The following is a 16,656-nucleotide window of genomic DNA, read 5'->3' on the forward strand; positions in this document are numbered from 1 at the left end:
CTTCTTACGAGAGAACAATCACCTTCAATGCAAAGTAGATTTCAGGTTGAATAATGATTTAATTGTTATTAACTATTTGATTAATTTTTTTAATCTGCTTCATTATACCTTAGGCTTATTCCTATGATTCAATCTGAAAGAATTTTGTTTTAATTTTTTGAAGGGATTTATTTTTTAAAATTATTCTCTCAGAAAGCTGCAAAAATAAAAATAAAATGGTTATCATTTAATTTTGAAAAATAAGTAATTTAAGCACATAGATAGAAAAACTTAAACTGTTTAAATATAAACTCTCTTATTTTGTTTTGAAAGAAAATATAAACTCTTTTATTGACATCAACTTTTTAGAACTAATTTTTTTACTAGAACAAACTTACGTAGTTTCACTTGAGAAAGAATCTAGAATACAATTTAGGTGCACAAATAAGATAAATCTTGTGTACTCATGGACAATGTTGTTTTTAGCATTAGATCAATAAGTTTCACCACTCCTAACAAACAAAAACAAAAATCAATAAGCCTCACCATTAAATTAAATGGAATATGATAAAATTTGTTGATCCAAGGGTAAAACTTATGTATGGTGCTAGACTAATTATGAATGCTTGTAAACAATTGTTTAATGTTTATTTTCAAAACTCTATGTATCGAGTTTAGTCGGAAGCAAGTCAATTAAGTCCCTCATGAATTAACAAAGACAATCTCATTATTAGCTACTCTCCTTTATTTTGAAAATGAACATAAAAGTTGCAAAAGGAATAAAGGAAAATGCAACTTTAGGCTTTTTGTAATAATTCATATAAACTTGAATTGTGGCCAAGTTCTCAAAATGGGGCATAACGGTCCTATATCCGTTGGACCCACTTGTGTGTTGTTCCCCATATAAATTTGCCTCTCCATAATACACTCATACCTCAGTAGATAAGATAGGAAGATAATAAGAGAAAAAGAGAACTCATGTTGCTTCAACAGCTTTTGCTTGTCCTGTGATCAGGATCAACAATCTAAGGTATGTTACCATGTTTACTCTTTTCCTTCTAATCTTGATTTATTTTTTGAACATGTCATTGAAAATTGTAGAATGACAGATTCATAGATCATACTTGTAACTTGTAAGGTTAATTTTAAAACATAGTGCACGCTAGGAAATTTTGCAGAATTTGTCGTTTTCTCGTTATCAAATCAGTGACAAGTGATAAATGCAGAAGGATCAAACTTTTTTTGTGACCAAGTTTACTTGGTGGTTAAGTTACCGTTCTTGATGATCAAGTTTGTCAGTAAACTTGGTCACCACGAAAGATAACTTAACCACCAAGTAGACTTGGTTACAAAGAAAACTTGGTTATGAAGCAAGAAACTTTTTTTTTTTTTTGAAGCAGGAAACTTTAATCACCTATAGATAGAGATCATATATGAAAAGATCATTTGATTTTAATGCCGAGAAAGAAAAAATAAAATTTAAACTTTAAGAGAATGTGATGCTTAAATATGCACATTGACCCTTTAGAATTGATATTTCTGTTTATATGTTGTATATATTTGCTTCAAAATAATACTTGATATTTTAGAGCTTAATGTAAACGCATTTAATAAATGGATCTGTGTTTAGTCATAAAAAGAAGGGTTAATAGTGCTTTACCCCCTGTAATACAGGTCATTTCCGGTTTTACACCCTGTAAAATATTTTATTGATTTGCCCCCCTGTAAAATATTTTTGTTTTGATTTACCCCCTAATAGGTCATTCAAAAACCAATTTTTTATTTTTTTCTTCAGAAATTCTGGTTTTTGAATGACCTATTAGGGGGTTAAATCAAAACAAAAATATTTTACAGGGGGTAAATCAAAAAAAATATTTTACAGGGTGTAAAACCGAAAATGAACTATATTACAGGGGGTAAAACGCCATTAACCTTAAAAAGAAAAAATATTCATGTGAAATGCAATTTTTTTTTTGAAATAATGTGAAATACATAGTTTTTTTTTTTTTGGAGAGAAATACATAGTTCTTTCTTATAAAATTATTACTTTATTAAATCAAGTAATTATTAGTTTATAACTTGTCTTATGTATGAATTTAAGAAAGTAAAGCATAACCCCGTGATAAATCAGTGAAAGTTTATTTTAATATCCACGCAATTCAACCATTTACAATTGCGGGATTCTAGTAAGATGAGTTATATCCCTAAATTGATACTTAGATTCAATTGATTTAGAGCCTAAGCAATTCACTATTGTCTTGCTTCAATAAAAGTTGAGTTGTCAATTCTACTACCTCCATTTGAGATATAGTATAAAAACAGATATAAACGAATTAAATCATATTTTAAATTATAAACTTAAATAAAACATTATATGTTATTCCACCATCATTGCACGGAAAGTAGCATTGATTTAATAATCGGGTTTGATTGAAGAATTTTAACGGCGATTAGAACTCATATTAATATGAGAATGATTTTTTTATTTATTATATTTATATGAGAAAAATAAGAATATTTATTACATTTTGTCAAAAAAAAAGAATATTTATTACATTAAAAAATAAGTGGTCCAGATCAAAAGCGTTACACACCTTTCCATTCCATTCATCATTCCAAACCGCAAACCCTAGCTAACACTGAAACAGTAAAGATGGAGTCCCCACATGTGGTCGTAAGAGATGCAACACCTGTTGACCTATTTAAGATTCTTGTGGATGCTGTTTTACCTGACGTGGATGCTAAAAGTTTGGCGAATGGTAAGATTCTTCAAGTCGCCGAGGATAAACTCCTAGGGTTTATCCTCGGTTTCATCGTCTTTGATATTGGTGATCTGAAGCATACTGGTTATGGTCATATCACTTCTCTCTTCGTTAACCCTATCTTTCGGAGAAAAGGACACGCTACTCGACTTGTGACCATGGCCGAAATGGACTTGGACAAGGTTTGTTTGTTTTCTACCTATTGACTCTGTCATAATTTTGTTTGTTAACAATTGTGTCTTCTTTTAATTTAATGGCGTGATTGGTGTAGTTTGTAATATGGTTCCTCTGTTACTGTGTTTGTAGCAAGGTGCTGCTTACGTCTCAGTGACCGTCCCGAAGACCAACACTGACGCATTACTCTTATTCAAAAAGATGAAGTATGAGGAGGCTGTGAAGAGCAATAATATTGATGGGAAGGATGATGCTAATGTCATCATGATGAAGAAGCTCGAGGGGAAGCAGATGCATTCTGCGTAGACCGAAGGTAATGCAAAAGGCACTTGATTGTTAGAGCGATTTGCCTAGTTTTATTTTCTTGAATTTTGTTGTAAAAACAAATGCAACTTTATTCCTAGTTTTATTTTGACTAGATGGTAATGTGTCTCTTTACAATCTCAATTTTTACTATGTTTTGAATGAATAATGAAACTCTATTTTCTGTCTAATGCATGAAACTGCTAGACTAACTCACGTACTTCATGATAATATTCCCAAACACGAGACGAATATTTCTCTAGAGAAATTTTCTGATTATTATGGCACTCAAAACAGATGGTAATCAATTAGTTATAGCTGCTGCTTTCCTTGCATTTTGGTTTCACGACTGAAGGATGTAATAGGGTTCAAGGCTTTTGCATAATCAAAACAAAATGACAGTGACTCTGTAATAGGATTCAAGGCTTTGAGAAGCTTCAAATGATCTGAATGTGAGTTCTATTCAAGGTTGTCGGAATCGAAAATTTAAGCAAATTTGTTTTTCCTATCTGAAATCGAATCGTAACTCGATATATATATATATATATTCATACTAGTTTACCTCATATAAAAATAACATTAAAGTGTGTGTGTGTATTTTGAAATGATTACAAAGAGAAATTCTCCTTGGATTTTAACATTATTGATCAATTGAAAGAAGCATTTGGTTTGTTCTATGAAATGGTATTGAAAAATATCAACCCAAATGTTTATACTTTTAATATATTGGATTTTACAAAGAGGCCCTTCTTCTTCGGTGTTACTATAATATCAACTACTGCGCACACTGCTCTATCGTGAATACCATCAAAACCTATCGCTTGTCCAACCTCACTCGGACCCAATTTCTCTCAAATATTACATCAATCATGTTGCTTTAGGAGTGATTCGAAGAAGCATGACACGCCTAAAGCCTATAACGCCTGAAAACAGGTCCAAGACGTCTAGCCACAAAACAACAACAATTCTGCTACGCAATACTCCACATAAGCACATAAAAATAACTTTTGTTGAGAAACACGCTGCTATCAGAGAAAGCCATTGCGCACTAGCATTCATTGGCTGCTATAAATATGTGTGTGTATGCATCATTTTAATTATCGAATAAAGCATTTAAAATCAACAATCATATTAAACAGTAACAATGAGGTTAATAAAGTTTTCCACTCATCAGATCATAAATATGTGTGTGTATGCATCATTTTAATTATCGAATAAAAGCATTTAAAATCAACAATCATATTAAACAGTAACAATGAGGTTAATAAAGTTTTCCACTCATCAGATCATTTTAGAAAACTACACATTAATACGACAGACTAAACTTTTTGCTCCAAAAATTGTAACACAACAATGAATGAGAAAGTAAACAAAATAAAGAAATTTTCTTTGGTGCTCAATTGTGCTTTGGGACCTTTCCAGTTCTAGCTTATTCTTTAATTCCAAACTTGCTTAAATTTCGTTGAACTGCAACCATCTTCTATAGATCTTTTGTAACCTGCAGCACACAAAATGAATCAACCATGAATCCGTGATAATTTTCCCTTTTTCTAATATCGCTTTATTGATTGTGAAGCCAACACCCAGTTATAACTTCGACATAAATTAAATGTGTTATTAGAAGGAGAAAACAAATCTAGATTCTAGAAACAAAATTGTACGTAGATATTAGGATCTAAAAGAGAAAACTTGAGAAAACCTTATGATGAATAAAAGAAAAATATGAATTTGTGTGGTAGGGTTACAACAAAACTCCACTCAATCTATATGAATTTTCGGGTTCAATCAAAACTAAACACATTCAATATGAATCTCTGGCAAATAAAATTAAAATATGAATTATTTTTTTCCAGCTTTTCAAATAAGATTATCAGAATTCTTCATAAGAATTAAGTTTGGGAAACAAGGCCTTTATCATAAGAATTCTTCGTAAGCGCAAGATAATGCCTAAATGCTTCTGTTCAAGTTTTTTAGTCATTCTTATTGAAACTCATATCCTTCTATGAATAAAGTAGGTTGAATAAGCCATCTTCAATCAAACAGCAGCCCCATAAATTGAAATTACATCGGCATCAACACTCCCTAAATTTAATGCAGACAATCGAAGATGTTATATATGATGTGCATACGACTGATTGCAATGTTAAATTCAGTTTTTTTAAGTTTTGCAATGGATCGTCTTTTAAGAAGTTGTTGAGAATGAATGTGCGATGAATGTCAAACAGTAATTGATACTTCTCCAACTCTGAAATTAACTAATCTAATCGTATGAATATAAGAGTTAGAAACCAGATTAAGTCTATGTTGTGTTCTATTAGTGTATAAAGTGTGTTGAAGCAAATAAAAAAATAATTTTCTACGACACTTCAGGAAGTTATCAGACGTGTGTCGTACACGTATCATATGAGTGTCAGACACCGGAGCGTGTCCGAAAGAACACACCTAATTCGAAGAGTGTTAGTTCGTGCTTCATAGGCTCACTAAATAGACATTAAGACAAACAAAATTTGTCAGCAATGAAGAATCGGAGAGTGAATATGTAAGGTCAACGAGGATGCCAAATGAAAACCTAACAAGAGGTTTCTAAAGAAGACATTGCCAAATGACCTCGGTATATTGTTTCAATTAAATAATATACAAGTATTTGAAACCCACTCAAAGAAATGCATGCAGTGTAAAGCTCACTAAACTGACATCAAAACAAATAGAACTTGACATCGTCTCACAAAAACACGCCATTGCGGCCTCTAGCGCCACCATGGTGGACACCGACATTCCATCACAAGCTACCTATGGCTGTTGTTAAAAATCTGCCATTCCACCATGGCACCACCATTTAACAACTATAACATTACACTGTACATTATATAAAATTATTAAACTATTCCTTGGAGAATTATCATGCACAGACTAATGAGCAAATGCACCTCAGTAAGTTCAACACCTCCAATTTTTTTCCCAAATAGAGAGACTTTAATTGAGGGTATACACCAAACTCAACCAGTGAATCAGAATTCTCTACTATTCCTTCCATTTTGATCTCACTAAGGTTTATGGACATCATATCACTAAGAAACGAAGACAATTGGACAACATGTTGATCATTCAGAAACGGAAGTTCAAGATCCAAATGTTGGATGCCTTGACAATTAGATAATAAACGAAATTTCCAGCATAACTATGGGGGCCAAAACAATGTCGGAGGGCCTTCATTTGAAATAGAGTAGAACAAGTTATCTGAGATATTCATAAACTGCAAATTAAGACAGGTTAAGCCCTTCAAACACACCATAGAGTCAATAAAATGTGAAGTAACAACGAACATTTTTTCTTCCATATTGGGAGGGGAAAATGAAAAAGACCTTAATTCTGGTCTCTCACGAAGAGCAGAAGTAATTCCAAAGATATTCATTCCACTTAATGGATCACAACTGAACATGATGACATGTTCAAGAAGCTTACAATTGTTGAATAAGTGGAAAAAGGACTGGTTGTTTATAGGAAATCCAGAAAAATTAACCTTGTGGAGTTTGAAAAGTGCAAGTGATAGAGCCTCAACCCCATCGTAATAGCTATCATAATATTTATTTTGGTAACCTACGGGGTAAATGTAGCAACATTGGGAGTAACTGAGGTCAAGTTCTTCGAGTAAAGGGAAACATTCTGCGATAAGGAACAAGTCACTACTTTTGAAATCAGTGATGTGGGAACAAGTGAGAGAGGTCAAAGTTGTAATCTTTTGGGAGAAAGCTCGTAACCCAATTGCAGGAACAATGGGTTGGTTGGAGAGATTAAGTGATGTGATGTTCAATGATGGGAAACGAGAGATTTTACGGATAAGAGCGTCAAGGTCACCATTGAAGTGTGTGAGATTGAGGGAATTAAGGTTTGTGAATCTTTTAAAGAGGCGACAAAGGAAAGGGCATGTTGGATTGAGGATAGTGAGTGAGAATCGAATCCGGTTGGTGAGGGAGAGGAGTTTCTTGGAGACGAGGGAGAGAGAATTCAAGTAGCGACAAATGTTGAGGTTGTTGGGGTCATCATCATTGAAGATAACTTTGGGTATATCTGAATATGTTGATGAAATAGATCGTCTCGAAGATTTGTAAAGAGAAATTCCCTTCCCCTTCCTTTTGATTTCTTGAGAAGAATTGAGAGGATAAAAGTAGTGACGATTGTTGTTTTTCGTCGCACTACAAGAAAATATGTGATCTGCTACGCCCATTTTCGTAGCTAATTCGCAGCTAATCCCTAGCAAACGAGTTTAGCTAGGGAATACCTATTGATTCGGCCGTAGCATGGATTGAGAGACAAATTTGCTAGGGAATTAGTTTTTAGTAAATCCATAGCTAGAAAAACTAAAATCCTAGCAAAAACACAGTTAATCCGCAGCAAAAAAGCATTTCAAATGAATTTTCCGCAGCAAAATAACCATGACTTATCATAGCCATTTCGCAACAAATCTACAGCAACATAACTCTGACTTGTCATAGCAATTCCATAGCAAATCTACAGCAGAAAATTAACAAAAACTTTCTTTAATGGATCCTAGCAATTAGGACCTTTTAAAAAAAAACATTTAAATCACAACCGATCAATTCATAAGAAACTTTAGTTAAACAAAGAGACTTACATCCATCAAGACCCTCATCTGCTCTTGAGGCTTCTGCCTAGACTTCTTCACAAGGGAGGATCTTTGGAGTATGGGCAAGGCTTTGGTATAACTTTGAAGGGATACCAATAAGCAAAATCAATCTGCACATCATGAGAATTTCAGAGAGAAAACTGAAAGTGACATCTTAATCAGACGAGAATAGTGACAAATTAATCAGATGGGAATACAGACATTTCAACTTGTTTGAAGTGACATCTTCAAGAACAACTTCTGAGCAAGTGAGCCAATAGTAAACAGAGTCTTCTCCCCATCATGCGCAAGGTCTATTCGATTGCTCTACATCAAATTGAATAGGACAATTTGTTTTAGGAGTTGTTACTGACAACAAAGATGATTTGCTCTACATCAAATAGAATAGGACAATTTGTTTTAGGAGTTGTTACTGACAACAAAGATGATTTGGAGCACTAAAAATAGTCACGAGTGCCTCCTTCAGATCTTCGGATATCCAGTCTCGGAGTACACCTTCTAAGATGTTTCGTAGTGTCTTGCCTCTATCACAAAACATATCGATCAGATAAAACTCACGCTGAAAATAAAACTCACGCTGGAAATGCAAAGAATAACAATCAGATATTCTCAATCAAGATACACGAAGAACTAGTTTATGATCATATCTCAATGTTAAGTAGTGATGACAGACATTTAGCATCCAATGCAAACAATGCATCAAGTAAAGGACTTACAGTGCTGCTATCTTGGATTACAGAAGCTGAGGCCAGCAGCTGATGATCCTTTTCCGGAAGTATAAACAGCAATAGGAGCAGTCTTTTCAACAAACTTAAGAAACTATAAAATGTAACTGTCACGTAATGTAGAGAAATGCAAACTACCTCATGAAGCTGACGTGAACGCTGAGACTTTGATGAACGGAAATGCAATCAATTGCAGAGGAAGACCCCATATGACTCTGACGCCCAGGTTGGTTTCTTCGCATTGTAATTGAAAAAGTCAGAAACAAAAAGTATAATAACTTCAAAAATAAAACAAACTAACACACATGTATCACATAATGATGATAAGTAGAGTGATAGGTACCTCAGGAATGAATTCGATATGAGATTTTCTAAGTATGCGGACATCATAATGATTCAAAAGAGATTTTACAAGTTATCTTAATAAAATACTGATTGTTGTTACAGAGCAACATATATTATATAGCTTGAAGGCCAAGGAAAGCATGACTTCATGTACATACACTGTGATAGCCCCTACAATTATAACTGATTTTCTACCATAGCGATCAGATATTATACCCCACAGTATAGATGTCAAAGTTCTATCAAGCATGTATGAAGATCCTGCAACATTTTTACAGTCCTATTTGAATTAGTATAAATGAAGTAGAAGACATCAAAAATCCAAGAAAAATCAATTATATCATTATATCAAACACATACACTATTTGAATTACCACTATTTGAATTACCACCTACTGTTAAATTGCAAAATTAAAAACACGAGATTGAGTTGTTTAAACACAAGAGACATATCATTATATCAAACGAACACAAAAATCCAAGAAAAATCAATTACTACCAAATATTTGTAATATACAAAGTAGAGGAAATCAATACCTTAGATTGCGGCGAAGTGTGAAAAATAAGTGAAATAAGCGAAATCAGTAACGAATAATTTGCTTGACATCTTTCTGGTACTTTGTCTTTCTCAAATCTCTTACAATATCATCAAGAACTAATGAACCAAGAGTTTCAATAGCATCATTATAGTTTTGTTCTGTCACACCAAAGCTTCCACGGCAAAAACCATAACCCCACCTACCAAACCAAGAGTAACCCCACCTACCAAACCAAAATTGTCTAAATATTTAAATGCAAAGAAATCATCCATCAGCAGCAAAATGAAGCTATAAACCTTATTTAAATTTAATCAAAATAATACCATCTACCCAACATGAAAAAATGAATTAATATTTATGGTAAATCCTTCCAAGACATACAGACCTATAGGCCTTGATAAATTATACACAACGTGCACAATTGCAGATGATAAAAGTGAATATTATATGACATGTCAAATTAGACATTATTTAAAATCAACAACTTTACCTCTGGGTTCAGGAAAGCCAACTCCCTTATGCGTCCAGCTATTATGTTGTACTCAAATTCAATATCAGTGGTGAATACTGCAGGTCAAGTAGAGACGGAAAAAGCTGTAAGAGATATGAACCAAATGGCAATGAGTAGTAGCAGCAAAAGCTGTAAGAGATATGAACCAAATGGCAATGAGTGAAAGGAAGAGAAGTTGAGAGGAAGTGCCTGCTCCATGATGAGCTCTGTCAGGAAACCCTTCTTAATTTGTTACTTTGCAACTACCTTCACTACAACCTATATGACCAAGCAGAGAAGTTTGGCTCCGCTAGTTTATAGTTCTTACATTTTTGTTCAATAACTAAGGGCCGATTTGGATTAGTTTATTTGAGCTTTTCTACTAACATAAGTTTTATGTGACTGCTTGGGAGAGCTTTTGAAAATAGCTTATGACATTTTCTCATAAGCTTTTTTCAGCTTATTTTAGTAAGTTCTCTAAGATAACTTCTGAAAATATCTTATAGCATATACAAAAACAATTTGAGTTTATTTTATCATATGCTGTAGAAATAGCTTATGTAACCTTATACATAAGCCCTTATCATGAAAAGTACTTGTGCTATAAGCTCCAAATAAGTTGTTTATCTAAACAGACCCTAACAAGTTTGAAGTAGCACAACAACAACTCACACATGCTACAAGAGAATTTCAACATTGAATAACACCAATACAAGTTTCTAGGTTGCAGAGAAATGAATCGAACTAAAAACAAAAGTGATAATTTACAGATTTCATTGAATATTTCACTTACAAAAACACACTTTCTCTGATCAACAACCAAAACCAAAATACAGTAATACTAACAGTATCCCAAACCTATACCAAATAAAACGTACACAAAAAATGTTGAATCAAATCAATGCATCAAATTAGAAATGATAATTTGAAAATTAGGGTTCAGGATTGGGGAAATTAGTCCAAATGTGAATCAAAAGTATGACAAATACACTACAAACACAAAATGGTTTCAGATCGATACCAGAAAAGCTATGGAGCGAGAATATGAATCTTCGTGACTGAGGTAGCAAGGTAGCGAGGTCTAGATCTGAAAAACCGATGGTCCACGAGCCGCGACGGTGGTGCGATCAGCCTTATTGGTTGTGAGATGAGCCTCAACGGTGGTGCGGTGAACCACAACGGTGGTGCCGATAACCGTAACGGTGGAACTGTACGGAGAGAGATTACAACGGGGAGAGAGAGAGAGAAAATAATAAATGAAAATGTTTACTTTTTTGTTTTATAAAATATAAAATGTTTTGGGTATTAAAAATGTTTTTTATTCTGAATAAAATTCTGAAAGAATATCTTTTGAATTAATTAAAAATAAAATAAAAAACTAAACAAATGCTGTAAAAAGGAACGAACAACTATTAGTCGTAAAAGCACATTCAATCAACCACTAATTTACTTGAACACATGACCGTAGCAATAATTTGGTAGTAATACTGATATTTTCTTGTAGTGTCGCTGGATCTGACCTATTTCCATCCTTTAAATATATAATTATTTTAAAAGACCCTTTAGATATATAAATTAATGCTGCTGCAATACACACACACACACACACATAGTAGTTATCCACTCTTTGGTGTTTTTTCAATCAGAAATTCAAAATTTTGAACTTCCTGACAATAGCTTGCTCAACACATTGAACTGAACAGTTCAATGGATGAAACTCAAGAACTTCATACTCTCTCTCTAACCAAATCCTTACACAGCGCAAGAGTTTGTTTCACTTCAATTTTTGTTTAAGTGTAGTGTAGTAAAATTTCAATTTCAGTGTAGTGTAGTAAAATTTCTTATATACAATGATTAGATCTAACAAAACTCGCATACACTCAATGCCATGAAGTGCGGAGTTGTATGTTTAAACCTGAGCGCCTGCACATCAAAGAGTTGTACTTATCGACTAGAATTTTGATATTTGGTTGGAGAAGAATTGTACGAATGAGTAAAATCATACAAAAATTGAAAAAGAAAAAATGTGGCGGAGAGGAAAAAGAAAATGATTCAGATAGAATTGGTTAGGACTTAGGAGACTATTCAAGGTTGGGCTAAGCTTTATAGTGTGTGGCGTTTAGGCGTCAGGTCTTTAGGGGTGGAGCGATGATAGGGATTGGTATTATGAGGTGATATATACGTTTCAAATTTGAGTAAAATGAGAAGCTCCGGGAAGTATTTTAGTTGAGGTTTTACCTCCATGATAACTAGCTTTTCAATGAGCTAATATATATTTTCTTTCGGATATTTGTGTATAAAAAGCTTGACAAAAGCTGGAGGAGTAGTCATTCATGCCGCCATCACTTTAATTTACAGATCACTGTAACTGACTTTAGTTTTGTAGCAATAGATTCATGCATATGTTGTACAAAATCTTTGTAATGGTGAGAAATCAAAGAATCCTTAGTTTATCCATTATTTTATATCCGCACTGGTTAAAAAAAAATCAAATTTCTCAAATCTTTGTAGCTCGAATCTAACTCCTACAGTCTGTCACCATCTTATAATTATGATCTTTGTGGAATCTGCATAGCCCTTACATCGGTGTTGTTATAATCAAGAAACAGCTTTGTTATTTCTTTACAAAGTCGTATCTCAATTCCAACTCCTGAATGTATCAATATTTATTTGTTGAATTTAGCAGCTAATAACAACTAGTGCAATAATAGTTCAACTTCTATCTAAACAGGTCATGCACACATCTCTCTGCTCGCATATGTTTCTTCACAATGGACATGAAATAATTGATTTGCTACTTTCTTTCTGCCCATCATGCCGGCATTCTTCAATGTGTGCGAAATAAGAATTCTAGAACACAATAGCCATCAACCAGGGGTGGCAACGTTAAGTCTAGCAAAGAGTTTGAGTAAGACTCTAAATCATGCAAAATCTGATTTGAAACATACCAGGCGAAATAGTTGCAATTTTTTTTTTGAAAAGTCCGTGATTATGATTATGAAGGTTTTGTATTTGAAATTTAAGTCACATAGGTCAAATTGGTTTAGGGTTCTACATGAGTCGGTATGAATAAATTTTTCAAAAATTGTATGTAAGAAAAGAAAAATTGTATTTATTTTGCAATGACAGAGTCTTTTAATTAGCTATTTTTCACAGAAGTTGAAATCCGCCTATATAGCTCAAGATTTTTAGATGCTACCTCATCTAAGTTTTTCGATAGATAAACATGTCGAAACTTACAAAGGTCTGGACCTAACCTATGGTTAATATATTTCATGAAATAAAGCATAGGTAACCCAACAATCGGAATAAACACTAACCCAAGGTTAATACATTTCATCAAATTTCGGCCGCAAATAAGGCATAGGTAACTAGAGAAATTCATTAATCCAGCTAGACAGGACTGTGGCTCCAATGATTATTACAAAACAATTAGTTGAAATATCCCAAACTTGCTTAAATTTCTTTCAACTGCAATCATCTTCCCTGTGACGACAATAAAGAGATGTTATAGCATATATTAATGAGAATGAAAATTTATCAAAAATATGAAATATTTTTGACCTGTTTATAATTTAAAATTAATCAAAATTCTTCATAAGCATAAAATTTCGGAATTAATTAATAACAAGGAAAATAATTTCTTGTTGATTTTGTTCAAATTATATGTTTTTCTAGTCACTGTTATTGAAGCTCATATCCTGCTATGAATTGAAATTAACATCAATATACCAGGACAGAATCACACAGTGCAAGAAAAACACCAAGACATAATCACTACACTAATACTAACACTTCCTAAATCGGAACTGCAATAGATAATTTGCATCAATCGAAGTAATAATTGATACTTCTCTAATTCTTAAATCACCTGATCTAATATGTGGTTTTTCATATTGGTTCTAACAAGAAAAGTTTTAAGAACCTAATAACAAGGACTGCCATATTGGTTAGCTTAAGAAAAATTGCAATTTATCGGTGGTTTTTGTGGTTTTTGTGTTGTGCAACAATAGTTCAGAGAATCAAATGCAATTAATCGGTGGAAAGAAACATATGTGAAGAAATGTATATGAAGTAGAGTAGTATCCAACTACTGTAACACTAATATTATACTCTTTTTGATGTTGCAAGCAATATTACACCAGATAAAAGTCATTGAGTCAGTCAACATCAATGAAGTAATGTAGCAAATGAAATAAACTATCTCCCAACTACCACTAGACTGATACACCAAATAGAAGTTTCAAAATTATTCTAAGAATCTAAGATAACACCACACAGCAAAAATAAGACACCGTATATAAAACAGTTTTTTTTTTCGGAGAACAACTTACAGAGTTTAAAATGCAGCATAGCACTTGGAGAATATTAGCAAAGAAGGCATCCGCGACGAAAGAAGAGATTCTTATCTCTGCCACTTAATTTAAAATTCCCCAAATTGATCTCTCTCAGTTGTTTGCAATTTTTTACCATATGTTTCACTCCCTTCGCTGTGACATTATCACAATGTTCCAAGAATAGTTGCACAAGCCCACAACAATTCTTTGAGATCATATAGAGTGTTTCATCATCAACTTCTGTAAATGACAAGTTCAACACCTCCAGTTTGGGAACTCCAAAGTTCATTCCTAGTAGCTTTACACTTGAACAGTGGGCTAAGTTCAAATGTCTAATCTTACAACACCTCCTTAAAACATGACAAATACTTTCAGATATGATAAGACACCTTCGCAAATCAAGAAGCTGCAAGTTGGGGAAAATGGAAGCAAACAATATGATATTTTCATCTCCTAACCAATGATTGTTACCCAAATAGAGAGACTTTAATTGAGGATATACACCAAAATCTGTCAAAGAATCGGAATTCTCTACACTCTTTCTTCCAATATTTTTCATTTTGATCTCACTAAGTGAAGGACAGCTCCTAGCGAGTGCAAACAGCGTTGATTTTGTGACCTCATGGCAAAGACTAATGTTTATTGACATCAAATCACCAAGAAACAGAGACAACTTAACAACATGTTCATCATTCAAAAACGGAGTGCCAGTAAGATCCAAATGTTGGAAATGTTGACAATTGGATAACAACCTAAAGATTCCATCATAACTATGCCCAGTGCAATGTCGAAGGACAAGCCTCGTTAAGGGAATACCTTCTCTTGCAATAGAGTAGAGCAAGTTATCCGAGATAACCAAATCTTGCAAATTAAGACAAGTCAAACACTTCAAACTCACCAATGAGTCGATAAGATGTGAAGCAGTGAACACACCGTTATCGTCGGAAAAGGATAAAGACTTCAATGTTGGTCTCTCGCGGAGAGCAGAAGCAATGCCTACATTGGGTAATAGATCACAATAAAAAATGGTGACTTCTTCGAGAAGCTTACAGTTGCTGAACAAGTAGAAAAGTGGTTGGTTTTCTGTCGGAAATCTAGAAAGATTAACCTTGCGGAGTTTTTTAAGTTCCATTGAAAGAGCCTCTACCCCATCACAATAGTAAGGGTCATCTGTGTAATCTTTGTGGCAACTGAGGTCGAGTTCTTCAAGCAAAGGGAAGCATTCCGCGATAAGGAACAAGTCAAAGTTAGTGGAACGAGTGATGCAGGAACAGGTGAGAGAGGTCAAAGTTTTAATCTTTTTGGAGAAAGCTCGCAACCCTTTTGCGGGAATGGTAGGTTGATTGGAGATGTTGAGAGATGTGAGTTTCAAAGGGAAACAAGAGGTTTTACGAAGAAGACAGTTGAGGTCACCATTGTAGCGCGAGAGGTCGAGAGAGTTGAGGTTAGCGAACCTTTGGAAGAGGCTGCTGAGGAAAGGGACTGTTGGATTGACGACAGTGAGTGAGAATCGGAGAGGGTCTATGATGGAGAGGAACTGTTTGGAGACCATGGAGAGAAGATACAGGTAGCGTCGGTTGTTGTTGTCGCCGTCGACGATGAATTTGAAGATATGTTCCCAACATTCATCAGGTAAATACGAAGATTTGAGAGAAGATGTCCTCTTCCTTTTCATTGTGATGATTTGAGGGTTAACATAAAACTTTTATGTTTCAATTCAAATCAGAGAAATTAAGATTTTGGGTTAGGGTTAACGGTGACGATAGTGATTGTTGAAGCTAGGGTTTGAATGGATGGTACGATTCGAGGTGAGGAATAAGCTGTCAATGATTGATGTCGGTAAGCGTTCACTTCTAAAACCTAAGCTAGGGTTTCTCTCTTCCGACTCGTCAATATATATACTTTTTTTTTTTGAAGTAGCGGTAAGACTTTTTTTTTTTGGACGAAATAGTGGTAAGACTTTTGTCCGTTCATTTTATCAAAAAAAAAAAAAAAAGACTTTTGTCCGCTCTTTTTACTACGTTAAAATTTGTATATATTATTATTTTTGTTTATATAATTTTCATTACTATTTTTAAATATCATTTGAAATTATTCGTACATCGATTTATCTATTAACTATTCTCAAAACATATAAAAAAATTACTTATCAACTCAATGTATTTTTGTTTGCCTGTATATAAAATAAAAATTAAATTTACTCAAATATAAAATAAAATAACAATTATTTATTGTTTACTCTAATAATAATTAGTAAAATGATAACATAAAGGTATAAATAACTTTTAATGGAGGAAAAATCAAATGATCTATTGTAATATCCCGCCTGTCGGTATCGGAATGAGGGTAGTGGAAAA

At 33.6% G+C, this 16,656-nt stretch overlaps 2 protein-coding genes, 2 long non-coding RNA genes and 1 pseudogene across 6 annotated transcripts; 1 reads left to right on the forward strand and 4 right to left on the reverse strand.

Annotated features, from left to right (window-relative positions):
- The first annotated feature begins 203 nt into the window (after positions 1-203).
- Positions 204-3,792, forward strand: LOC146906622 (N-terminal acetyltransferase A complex catalytic subunit NAA10-like). Of its 3 annotated transcripts, none has more exons than XM_085727259.1 (3): positions 204-1,009; positions 2,556-2,923; positions 3,048-3,409. In XM_085727259.1, exons 2-3 carry the CDS (start codon positions 2,633-2,635, stop codon positions 3,219-3,221), a joined length of 465 nt encoding a protein of 154 aa, XP_085583385.1. In that variant the 5' UTR covers positions 204-1,009; positions 2,556-2,632; the 3' UTR covers positions 3,222-3,409. The 3 variants fall into 3 exon arrangements, with proteins under 3 accessions (XP_085583385.1, XP_085583386.1, XP_085583384.1); XM_085727260.1 differs by having other exon boundaries at positions 2,628-2,923; XM_085727258.1 differs by having other exon boundaries at positions 204-2,923; positions 3,048-3,792.
- Positions 3,793-6,117: 2,325 nt separating this feature from the next.
- On the reverse strand, positions 6,118-7,443 carry LOC146906623 (uncharacterized; annotated as a pseudogene).
- Positions 7,444-7,631: 188 nt separating this feature from the next.
- Positions 7,632-8,381, reverse strand: LOC146906624 (uncharacterized). Its single transcript, XR_015020677.1, has 2 exons — positions 7,852-8,381; positions 7,632-7,727 (listed from the first exon to the last, which is right to left on the reverse strand). It is a non-coding gene; the product is annotated as an uncharacterized LOC146906624 (long non-coding RNA).
- A 1,323-nt stretch (positions 8,382-9,704) lies between these two features.
- On the reverse strand, positions 9,705-11,097 carry LOC146906625 (uncharacterized). The gene is made up of 2 exons (XR_015018783.1): positions 10,984-11,097; positions 9,705-10,039 (listed from the first exon to the last, which is right to left on the reverse strand). It is a non-coding gene; the product is annotated as an uncharacterized LOC146906625 (long non-coding RNA).
- A 2,296-nt stretch (positions 11,098-13,393) lies between these two features.
- On the reverse strand, positions 13,394-16,233 carry LOC146906626 (F-box/LRR-repeat protein 14-like). Its single transcript, XM_085725190.1, has 2 exons — positions 14,297-16,233; positions 13,394-13,448 (listed from the first exon to the last, which is right to left on the reverse strand). The coding sequence occupies exon 1, from the start codon at positions 15,972-15,974 to the stop codon at positions 14,331-14,333; it is 1,644 nt and encodes a 547-aa protein (XP_085581316.1). The 5' UTR covers positions 15,975-16,233; the 3' UTR covers positions 13,394-13,448; positions 14,297-14,330.
- Between the last annotated feature and the right edge of the window lie 423 nt (positions 16,234-16,656).

The sequence above is a fragment of the Medicago sativa genome, chromosome 7 (assembly GCF_051527215.1).
Source record: "Medicago sativa cultivar Bolivia chromosome 7, Bolivia_mono, whole genome shotgun sequence".
Taxonomy (NCBI): domain Eukaryota; kingdom Viridiplantae; phylum Streptophyta; class Magnoliopsida; order Fabales; family Fabaceae; genus Medicago; species Medicago sativa.